This window comes from Zea mays, chromosome 10 (genome assembly GCF_902167145.1).
Source record: "Zea mays cultivar B73 chromosome 10, Zm-B73-REFERENCE-NAM-5.0, whole genome shotgun sequence".
Taxonomy (NCBI): Eukaryota; Viridiplantae; Streptophyta; class Magnoliopsida; order Poales; family Poaceae; genus Zea; species Zea mays.
In genome coordinates, this window is record NC_050105.1 from 119,182,638 (window position 1) to 119,194,789 (window position 12,152).

The 12,152-nt window shown below is 40.3% G+C and overlaps 1 protein-coding gene across 1 annotated transcript; it reads right to left on the reverse strand.

Annotated features, from left to right (window-relative positions):
• Positions 1–8,619: 8,619 nt before the first annotated feature.
• Positions 8,620–11,881, reverse strand: LOC100280950 (uncharacterized). Its single transcript, NM_001153870.2, has 5 exons — positions 11,680–11,881; positions 11,522–11,598; positions 11,259–11,440; positions 10,409–10,516; positions 8,620–9,032 (listed from the first exon to the last, which is right to left on the reverse strand). The coding sequence occupies exons 1-5, from the start codon at positions 11,761–11,763 to the stop codon at positions 8,893–8,895; spliced, it is 591 nt and encodes a 196-aa protein (NP_001147342.1). The 5' UTR covers positions 11,764–11,881; the 3' UTR covers positions 8,620–8,892.
• Positions 11,882–12,152: the final 271 nt, after the last annotated feature.

Consider the following 12,152-nt stretch of genomic DNA (forward strand, 5'->3'; position numbering starts at 1 on the left):
CCAGGAGCCTTCTCCAACGGCTACAATTTGGTTGGTGGCTATAAATGCCACCCCAACCGGCCACTTCAAGGTGAGGGAGCCCAAGCAACATTCCAAGTCATCTAGTTGACATACTCAAGCCCTCCCAACCACTTCTATTCATTGATCCATCCTATACACAAGATTTAGACCACTACAACCAACACAAGTGCCACAAAAGAGAGAGCAAACAAAAGAGAGCTACTCATTTGAGTTTAGCACTAGTGCCTTGTGAGATTCATTGAAAGATAGTGTGTGCTTCATCTTTGTGTTCATTTGCGCGTGGAGTTTTGACTCCCATTGAACTTCCTCCAAAGTTTTGGAGGCTTGTAAAAGCTAGCAAGAGACACCAAAGAGTGGGGTGGTCCTTGCGGGATCGAGAGTGATCCTTGAGAAGAAGAAGAGCTCGCCGATCCTTGTGTGATCGGTGGAGAGAGGGAAAGGGTTGAAAAAGACCTGTCCTTAGTGGACTCCTCAACGGGGACTAGGCCTTCGAGGGCCGAACCTCGGTAAAACAAATCACCCGTGTCATTTGTGTTTATTGCTTGTGATTTGTTTGCTTTCCCTTACTCTAAGTTTTCTTGTGCTATTATTTGCTAATATCATTTGGTGTTGCTTCAAGTTAAATTCTCATTTAGTGAAGCAACACTTCGCAAGAAACAACTTGACTTATTGCTCTTCTCATTTAAGCCTTCTTGCTTTATTCTCATAGACTTATTAGTTGTATTGTCTTATCAATTCCGCATTATTTGAAAGCAATACTCTTTTCAAGCAAGGACTTAGTTTTTATACTCCGATAATTGTATATCTTGTTCTAACCACTAATCAAGGGATCTAGTTGGGGGATAAAGTTTTAATTTTTAGGTTCCGCCTATCCACCCCCCCCCCTCTAGGCGACTTTCAGATAGCTTCTTTCCAAGCACTTCTATCCAAACACAGCTCCATTGGGATATTCCATTCATTCAAGTCCCTTTTGATTGCCTCCTCCCATGTCAAGTTTGGTCGACCTCTACCTAAATCTTGTGATTAATGAGCTCAACTCTATTGGAATGAATAAGCTAGGTGATGCGGACATTATGAGGAAGATCATCTCCCTACTACCACAACAAAGATATGTGAGCATCATCACCATCCTTCACAACCTCGAGGACTTGAGCCAAATGACCCCGACAATTGTGATTGGAAAAATTGCAGCATTTGAGATGTCACAAAAAATAGGTCAACAAGAGCAGCCAACTTCTTCAAAGCCATATGCTTTTGCATCTGATGAACATAAAAAGATGAAAGGCAAGAAGAAGGCTCCAAGTTCAAGTGAAGAAGAGGAAGAAGAAGAAGATTATGATGATGATGAAGAAGATGATCAACCCTCAACATCATCTTCCGAGGACAAAGAAATAGTCTGACGCGTTGGAAAGGTAATGGGGATGATTAGCAAGATTAATCTAATGAGTGTGCCTCTGTAGGTCGAGGATCTTCTCTTTAACATTGAAAGGAAAAGGCAAAGAAAGAGAGGATGATTTGCATGCTGGGAGAAGGGCCACTTCAGGGACAACTGTCCAAATATGGTCGAACCCACAAAGAGAAGGAGCAAGGCAAGGCACTCACAAGTGTCAAGACTTGAGATGACTCTTCAAGCGAAGATGATCTCCAAGGACTCGTAGCCACCGCTCTTCATCACGCTATTCACGGTCATTTCACAAATGCCTTATGGCAAGAGGTAAAATAAGTATCTCATCCTCTAGTGACGAAAGTGATGATGAGTGTGATGAAGAGGGAAAGCCCTCCTTAGATGAATTTGCGCATGTCGTTAAGTTTTTTGAGGATGTTTGCACTATACAAAAGGCTCCACTTAAAATTTTGAAAAATAAGTTGTTTAGCTCTCAAAATGATTATAAATGTTTGCTAGAAAATTTTGAAACATTTGCAAATTTGAATTGTGAGCTAACAACTAAAATTGAGAAATTACAGTCTAATGCTCCATCCTCAACTACTGATGATAGCCTTATAAAAAAGAATGAAAAACTTAAGGCTAAGTAGCTACCTCTGAAGAAGCTATTGAAAACTTGCTAGAGAAAATAGAAATTCTTAGCATATATAATAATGAGCTAACTAGTAAGCTAGAGAGCATCGGTAGTACCCTAGGAACATCTTTAATTGAAATTCTTGAAATTGTTAAGGAAGATGCTTCTACCTACTGCTTTGATTTAATTGATGATTATAAACCCTACAATCAAGTTCTTGTTAAGAATGTTGTTATAGAAACATGTTCGAATAAGATTGCGATCGAGAATGAGCAATTAAGGCAAGAAGTGGCTCGTCTTGGCAAGGCTTTGTATGACAAGAAAGGCAAAGCAAAACAAATCCAACCTTCTCAGGATAACACCACTGCAAGAGTGAACAAGCCTTTGGAGGGAGAAACTGTGATTTGTAGGCTATGCCACAAGGATGGCCACAAGTCTTACCAATGCAAGGTGAAGACCGGGGATAAGCAAAAGCTCAAGTAAAAGCTAACAAGCAAAATCTCCAACACCTACAACAAAAAGGTGGACAAAAAGGCTGCTTGACCATATTTGATCAAGAAGAAAAAGAATGATAAGGTGATATCAATTTAGGCTAACAAGCAAGCCAACAAAGGAAAGGGGGCCAAACGCATCTGGGTGCCAAAGGAGATTATCTCAACCATGAAAAGCACCAAGAAGGTTTGGACCCCAAGAGGGAAGTGAGAAGTCCAAAGGACTTCGAGGAATTTGGAGACTTGGCAAAATTGGGATGTATATCATGGGATGCATCATATTGGATCAAGACTATTGCCAAGTGGGTTAGTGAATACTTTGGATCCAAATTTCCCACCTATGACTAAGGTAACTAGATTTATTGCATTTCTTTATTTTTAGATATGCATATCTATTTTCTTATATCTAGTTTTTACCTTACATGCCTAGCTTTACATATGGTATTTTCTTTTGATTAAAATTGCATGCATACTAGGTCAATCTTATGGTAGGAATGCTCATTTTCAATTTATATTCTTGAGCAAACCTACATGGTTCAAAAATGTTTAGTTAAGCACGGCACATAGCTTATTTAACATTCCAAAGTAAATGACACTAACGCTTCAAAGTTTATATCTTACTAGTGGTATTCTCCAAGTGGCGTCATTTTGACTTATATGTGCCAAAACTCGGATTATAGATAATTTGCCCCTCTTGATCTCAAAATCAAAGTGTATGTCTCCTACAAGTATTCAAAACTTGTATGCACATCTTTAGGGGGAGGTTACTCTATAATCTACTAACACCTGCTTTCAAGTCTTTTATATGTGTAGTAGTCTCATTGAAGGAAAATGGAGTCCCCGGAAAAAGACAATAAGCTTCCACTTCAAATCTACAAGTATTTTCATGTTCCGCAAGTGGTTTCATTCCACTATCGGTATCATTTACATGTCTTCTCTAGATTTTGATTAGACTATATTTCATATCTTATGCTTCTCATGTTTCTATAAATGCATATGTTGTTAAAATATATCTTTTATCTATGCATAGGGGGAGTTTGTCTACTCCATCATGTCTTGTTTCCTCTCTTTCTCATGTGCTTTTCCTAAGTAGAGGATCTCTGACAGGGAGAGTATATCTTCATCTATGACAAAGGGGGCGTATATTCTTTCAAAGGGGGAGAACACTCTTTTAGGGGAGTAATCTTTTAGTGGGCAAGTCTTATTTGCTTCCTATATGCTTTTAATGTCTTCCTTTTTGGTGTTTGATTCCAAATGGGGAGAAGTTTTAGGGACCAAAGCAATTCAAAATATATCAACACCAAATGCCACCCAATTTAAAAATTTAAAATCTTGAACTTACAAGTGGTTTTGGTTCTACAACTGTTTTTGGTCCAAAATAAGAAGTATGTGGATTATGGAGTTAGGGGGAGGCTTAAGTCCATAATCTCACTTTGAGGGGGTATACATGCATCCTAGCAAGTAGGTTGCATATTTTCATCAAAGTATTTGTTATATTTGCTTGCTTTGGTTGTGTTGTCATCAATCACCAAAAAGGGGGAGATTGTAAGGAAAATGGACCTCAGCCCATTTGGCTAATTGATTTTGGTGTTTGATGATCAACATAGCCTATGAACTAATGTGGTTGCTAGTGTTTGTGTGTGTAGTTCATAGGATGCGAAGAGGATTGGACTGAGGCTCTAAGGATGCAACAACTCAAAAGAAGACCTAAAAGATGCATAGAAGTCCAAGACTCAAGACCAAAAAAGCCCAAGGAAACAGTGAAGAAATCCAAGGAGAGGGCAGTCAGCCAGTGCTCTAGTGGCGCACTAGACAGTGTATAGTTCATGTCCAGTGTACACCGGACTGTCCGGTGTGCACTGCACTGTCTGCACAGAGAGGTCCGCAACCAAGGACTCTCGGGCGTTGTAGCATCAGACAGTCTGGCCAATGGTCGGCTCCAACGGTTGACTGCTAAAGACCTCAACGGTCAGCTAACGTGGCTAGGGCACCAGACATGTCTGGTGTGCACTGGACTGTCCGGTGCACCTATCGACAGAAGGAGCAAATTTTCTATCTAACTGCTATAATTGAGGGGGAGGCTATTTTACCCCCTCCAACCGGCCATTTGAAGGTGTGGGAGCCTAAGCAACATACCAATACATGTTATAGACATTTCCAAGTGCTCAAACACCCAAGTGCTTAATAGAATCACTCAGTGATTAGTGTAGGTGCTTTGCGAAGTGCTTAGATTAGTTAGACCGCTTATGCGCTTGCTTTAGGTGAATCCTAGTTAGTTGAGTGAGTTTAGAAGAAAAAAACCCACAAAACCCCTCGGCTCTTATGTGAGTCATTGTAATTGTACCGACTAGGGCAAGAGTCTTGCGAGACTGTGATAACCGAGTTTGTGTCACGGCCGCCACCGTGTACCGAAGGGAACGAGACCCGCGACGCTTCGACCGAAAGCTCGATAGTGGAGATGGCGGGGAGCGTCCGAGAGGAGCCGAAAGCGGAGCACCACTTGCGCGTAGAGAAGGACTGTAGCTCTCTACGGATTTACTTGACCGTGGTGCTTGGCCCTCGCGTGGGCTACCCCTTTACGTAGGGGCACCAACGGGGATTAGTCGTGACCTTGCGTGGTTCCACAGACCTTGGTAAAAATACCGGCGCCATCCACGAGAGTTTGCTTTCTCTACTAGCTCTTTATCTTCCGCATTTACATTAAGTACTTAAGTTTCAACCTCTCCTTTCTAGTTAGAATATTTAGGATTGAAACTTAGGCTTTACGGTAGAGATAACAACACTTAGACAAAACCTAGTTTGCACATTTTAGATTGTTTATTTGCAAATATTTTGTTTTAGGGATTTATTTGTGGCCTAGTTTAGAAAAAAGTTTTAGAAGTCCTAATTCACCCCTCTCTTAGGCGTCATCGTTTCCTACAATAATGTTGGTGAAGGGTCCAAGAATTCCCATTTCAATTGGGCAGGGAATACAGTATCATCCAACATAGATAATGTCTATCATACCTAATGTAATGTCAAATGTGACTAACGCTGTGTTATCTGCAAGTTAATGACCAAATTTAATGACACTTATTCCTTCCTATTTCTGTTCCATACAAGCCATTTTCTTAACATCTTTTTCAGTGTGAAATCATTAAGTTATCAAATAGCTTCTACAAATCCCAAAAGACTTCACTTTTCGTATGTGAGTAACTTCATGTTTTCTTCAGGAATATTACCAAATTTAATGGTTATTATTCCTTTCTATTTTAGTTCCATACAGGCCATTTGCATAACATCTATTTCAGCGTGAAAACAATAAGTTATCAAACAACTTCCACAAATGCCAAAAGACTTCACTTTTCATATGATGGACAACCATGGGCATGATAGCATTTTTGTGCAACCAAGACTTCCCTACCAAGTCAAACCACTGATTAATCTAGTTCTCCCACCTGCCGACCGCCACATCAATCAGCCACACTAACGATCACGCTATTGATCACCATCAGCTCTTATCTAATGGAGCATTTCGGTGCACAACCTTTATCATTAGCCTACAATCACATTAATGCTACATTAGCTTTCCTTTTACAGAATTTAATTTGAAATGAAACACTACATTATATTGAAATAAAAAAATTATCCAAGTACATCATTATGCAAATAAAAATTACATAATTCATAAAAACATAAAAATAAATAAAATTATATATTTTACAAAAAAATATTGGTACAATACTACTAATCTCAGTTATCTTTATCTTCCACCTCTTTCACATCTTCTTTCTCTTCTAATTTTAAATGCTTAGTCAACTTTTTAATGTCAACCTGTGGACCCTTTTTATGTTACTGTTTATATCGATGGTGGATTAATCCAACAACTTATTGAATTGCTCAAAGAATTTTGATTGAGTCATCCTCTAGCTAGCCTTATAAAGCTTGTTCAACTTAATCTCTCTAAGACAAGGGACTCGTTCCTAGCCCTTTTCTTATACATTGAGCTCTTTCCCTATCAGGTTCAATAGGGCATGGTGGACCGACACTCTCTAATGATATGTAGTTATAATCGTCATCCAATTTAAGATAGGATATCTTACTCCCATTGTTGGAGTCGCCATCACCATGCCGCGTGCACCACTTTGACTGATAATGAAGAGTGCGCCACATGTGCTCTAGCTTGAAGTCGGTTTCATCAAGCTTATTGAGGAAGCTCTTCTTGGTCGTCGAGGAGCATAGCGCCATTTGCTCGCTCAGTCAAGCCACATACAAGTGGTTGTATATGTCATCAAAGAGGGTGACCTTGCGGTTGCTTATGAACAATTGATCCTTCATTTGCTTGGAGGACGGTGGTGAGAAGCTTCCATAGTGGAGTTGTGTATACTGGCTATTTGGTCCTAGAAGGTTGATCTCTTCTTGCCATTGGCCGCAATGTGATCCAGGAAGTGTAGTAGCCATGCATGGACCTATAAACTATAAACTCAAAAAATTCTTGTCAACTTAAAAAATTATGTTGAGTTCATATGTGTGTGTGCACGTGTGCGTGTGTGTACTTACCAATCTTTTGTTCTCCATCTTTGTCCAATGCCCTTGTTGTTAGAATTGGGTACCACCGGATTAAGCGAACTGGTTTGAAGCTATTTCATTGTGGCTGCTTAGGGGCACTATCATACTTGTAGGAGGATGAAATGTGGCTACTTGAGGTGTTATCATACCCGCAAGAGAGCGAAATGAAAGATGAACACCAAATGGAGAAGAGCACCAAACTAAAGAGCAAACAAAGGAGCACCATATGGATGACAATACGAATATGGAGGGTATGGATAAGCGAAAGGTTGAGAAGAAGCAATGGTGATAGGAGTTTCAATATTAGGAGCGTCAGTAGTAAGATTTTTATTAGTAGGAGGAGGAGCATCCATGGACGATCAGCACGGATAGAGATGAGAATATGGTTATAAAAAGATATTATAGACTCGAAACAAGGACAAATAGAAACATACTTTTGCTGATGATGGACGAGAAAAAGACTCGTCCTTGCATTAGACATGTTCAAACGTCAGGTCAGATCGGGTTTGGATCAGGTTTGGGTCAGGTCATGGGTTGTTTGTCACGGCCCATACCCAACCCATGACTAGTGTCGAATCAGGTCAGGTTGGTATGTGCCGGGTAGGGTCGGATTGTTTAGTTTTGGATCGGGTTTTTTCGGGTTAGGTCGTGTTTTTGTCAAAAATCATGGCCCGTATCCGACTCATGGATTATTGTGGGTTAAAAACTATGGCTCGTACCTACATTAGTTGGGCTGGGTCGAGTCAATCGGGTCAGGTGGCTTGTGCTTAGATCTGTCCTATACTATACTAATAGGGGTGGAACAAATTCGAGACTATACTATTGCACGATTAGGTGGAACAAATATATCTGTGTGACTATAAAAAGTAACAAAGAGGCCCAAGGGGCCAGGACATGGGAAGAGCATATCCTTTTGCTGTATAGGTAGGTTAGGATTGGCAGGCATTAGGAACTCCATTATACCTGCGTTGTAGCTTCGTACCCGCTTTGTACCCATCAATTCACATACAACGTTGATGAAGGGCCCAAGAATTCACAAGATCAGATCCAAGAATCGGATAGACAAATACACAACTCAGTGCCATAGTGTCATCCAATCCAACTGAAAAACAAACACAAACAATTCTTATTCCATATCTTATTCCAATGTAATGACTAACGTTGTGTTCTCTACAAGAATATTGCTAAATTTAGAGGGTATTTGAATGCACTAAAACTAATAGTTAGTGACTAAAATTAGTTGAGACATCCAAACAATGTAGCTAATAGTTTAGTTATTAGCTATTTTTGATAAATTAGTTAATAGTTATGTAGTTATTTGTTAGCTAGCTAATTCCATTAACAATTTTTAGCCAACTAACTATTAGTTCTAGTGCATTCAAACACCCCCTTAATGACAAATATTCCTTCCTATTTCAGTTCCATACAAGTCATTTGCTTAACCCGTCTTTCAGCGTGAAAACAATACAAGTTACCAAACAGCTTCTACGAACTCCAAAAGACTTCACTTTTCATATGATGGACAACCGTGGGCATGAGCATGACCAACTTGTTAGCATTTTTATGCAATCAAGACTTCCCTGGTTAAGGTCCAGAGTAATGACAAAGTGTGACGCATTTCAATGCGCCTCTGGCACGAAGGGCCACCATACGAACAACCCATAGGCGCAGTAACAGCTAGCACGCTATCAGAAACCACTTACAGAAGCAAATTCAGTACTGAGAGATCACCCCTTTTCAGCCATGGTAAACATGGTTCTTAAAATGTGCAGAGTAGAGAAGTGACGGGGATGCAACACGATTGACACTGAGCATCAGTGCTCAAGGTGGAAAACACACTCAGTCAGGCGCTGCAGTTTGCTCGCATCAAGCTTCTGGTTGATCTGAGCCTTTGGCTTTTTGACAGTAAGCATCTTGGTCGCTGCGCCCAAACTCCAACCGATTTGCACAGCATCTGCAATGGGGGCAATAGAAGTTATTATTATAACCTAATAATTCCGGAGCAGGTAAAGATCAACTGCAACAGCGCTTGGGAAAATTTTGCATGGCTATCAGCACACCAACTACGCAGGCCCATCTGCCAAAGTAATTCGGGAAGTTATCACACATTTAGAAGCATACAAAAATGTTTCCCAGCACTGACAATCCAGATAAAGTAATAATAGTGCAAAGAGCTAACTGAAGTTATTATATCAAACTTAGTTACCATATAACATTCGAAAGAAAATGTATTGGAAAACCTACATAAAATCCAGAAAAATGGAAACTTACATAAAATCAAGAAAAATGGAAACACTAAAACTGTTACTATCCAACAGTCCCACTGCTATTATCCATGCAAGTCACTGGTCAACAACAGTAAGCCAAAATAGGACATTTTAAGATTTTTGCCACAGCTATTATCCATGGAAATCACTGGTCAACAGTAAGTCAAAATAGGACATTTTTTACTTTTTGCCACAGCTATTATCCATGGAAGTCACTGGTCAACAATAAGTCAAAAGAGGACATTTCAACTCTTTGCCATTATTATTAGAGGGGTCACGCTCTGGCCTCTCACAGTCACCCGCTCACAAAGTGGCAACTCATTCACACTCCCGTCAGCATAATGGCAAATAGTTAAGTATTCCCTATTTCTACTGTTATTAAAATTTCAAAGTTCATACTAGGCAAGTAGGCAAAACAAGGAGGGATGTTGATAGTATAAGATAGCCCGAGATCAATAGAAGGCAAATCATTGTCACAGTAGCTGGCAGTGAAAAAATAAGTTTAGAGCTACTATTGTAAGCATAAGTAACACATATAAGATCAGGACAAATGAACTGCCCACAAGAACCTCTTATATATATGAACATAAGTAGATGACGTTCAGTTCAAATAAGACCCAATGGTAATACAATCAAAATTTGTCAATGTCATAAAACATGTAGGGAACTCATAATTTATGCTTATAGAGTGGATAGATAGGTAGACGGAAATCAATTATGTTATCTGTATATTAAATAAATTAATGGTTGTTACAAATATAAGATTTCTCAAGAGTTATAGAATCTAACATGATGCCACCCCATCAGTAAATATTTACAGCTAGAGAAAAAATGATGGAGCCCTCATTTCTTCAATACATTTACCTTCAAGAGCTGAGGAAACACATTCTACCTGCCATGATGTAAATCTAATCTAAGACAAAGAAATGAGTCAAGAAGTGGAAAAGAATTCAACATATCCCAAAAGTGCACCACTCCACTACAACTTAAAACAAACCCAAAAAAGCATTGTGTATAGTAGAACTTTCACATTGGAACAAAATGGCTGCATTGCGAAACATACAGTTTGTAGCATCCTCCTCACTCATCCCCATGAAATGAGCCACATCAGCAACGCTAATTGTCGAATATGCAGAAGTCAACAGTTTGAATATCCTTTGTCTGTAGCTCTCTGCATTACAACAAAGACCAGATATTCACCTCAAATCCTTAACTAGTTAAGCTCACGTTATTAAAAAACAAGCATTGATCAGTTTCCAAACAATCAAGCTAGAAAAACAAAACCATTTGCCATGTCAAAACACTGGAAATCATACTTTCCTTACAGAAAACACGAGGAAGAATATCATTAAATCATTAAATGTCTCAATTTTGTTTTTAATAAATTCTGCCATAGTCACTAAATTAAGAGGCACCCTTACAGTTTTACAATTTTTGAACAGAAGATGCAGAGATGACAGTCATAACTTCTTCACAACATACTATGTCAAAGGGTACATTCTACGCCAGCATTTGTCATGTTATGGTATGATATCAATATAGCACAACAAGTACCCGATTTGTTGGCATGAAAAATACTATCTTACTGAAACACAAAGCACTAGGGCCAGTTGATACCTTGGAGAACAAATTTGACAGAATGAATCAGAGTATCATAGAACAGCCATGAAGCTCCCCTGCGAACTTCTCCATCAGCATTTTCACAGAGGATATATGATTCTCAGTGCAGACCAACTCTATAGATAGATTCTCCCACTACAAATCCATGGTGACAATATGTTCAACAGCCTCTACCCACCCATGCCACTACCAAATCTCTATGAAAGCAAACAATTCAAGTTTAGCTTCGCTACTTTGCACATAATCATAGGAATGTTCTATGCCATTCATAACAACAAAAGCAAGCCCTATACCTAGGAAGGCAGTGATGAATTCAGTGAGGTCAGGGCCCCACTCGAACCCCTGTGCGGCCGTGTTGACACCAGCATAGTCTCTGTTCCAGAGGCACTGACCAATCCTCCAGACCGCGGCGAGCTCCGGCCGCGTGTCCTTCACCTCCTGCGGCAGCGATTTCCAGAAGAACCGCGCGCTGTTCCTGCTCACTCCCAAGTCACAACAACACCAAGGCATCAAAAGGATGGGGAAAAAACGAGGGCAAGGGCGGCGGATCGCATACAGGTCATTGATGTAGAGGTGGGCCAGGAGGTGGACAGAGTAGGGCCATTCGTCGGTATTGGTTCCCTTGGACGCGGCCTGCGAGATCAATCGCGTGAGACGGAGCGCTAACCCTTGTGCGGATGTGGGGTGCGATTGGGAGAGAGGCAAGAAGGGTACCTGTAGGAGGAGCTCGTCGCAGAGGGAGGCGACGGCGGTGTAGGACTTGTCGGAGAGGGCGGCCTGGACGGCGGAGAGGTCCATTGGCAGCGAAGGAGGGAAATTGGCTATGGGGTACGAGTAGGACGGGGAGGAGAGAGGGTTTTGGAACTAGGACTTGTGGCCTGGTGGGGAATTCGGAGCAGTCCCCTTTGCGGGCAACGACTCTTATGTAAGCAGTCTTTCTATTTAAACATGCAATTAAACCATCTAATCTATTAGATTGTGATTTAATTGTAGGTCACATTTAACACTTAAACTCTTCCACCAATAGCTCAATAATTTTTATAAAAAAACTCTAACAAACTATGGTTGTATCTGTGGTTGGATCGTAATCTAATGTATCAGATGGTTTGTTTGCACGCTTGCACAGAAGGACTGCTTGCATAGCTGTTGTTGTTCTCCAAACGCTATACTTAGTATTAGATGTCGTT

What these genes read in the sequence shown, in the direction of transcription:
- LOC100280950 (NM_001153870.2), bottom strand. Translation starts at nt 11,763, where the DNA reads ATGGACCTCTCCGCCGTCCAGGCCGCCCTCTCCGACAAGTCCTACACC. An exon ending in CACCTCTACATCAATGACCT is followed by an intron (nt 11,441 to 11,521) that starts GTATGCGATCCG and finishes GGGAGTGAGCAG; the next exon opens with GAACAGCGCGCGGTTCTTCT. An exon ending in ATTCATCACTGCCTTCCTAG is followed by an intron (nt 10,517 to 11,258) that starts GTATAGGGCTTG and finishes GTTGTAATGCAG; the next exon opens with AGAGCTACAGACAAAGGATA.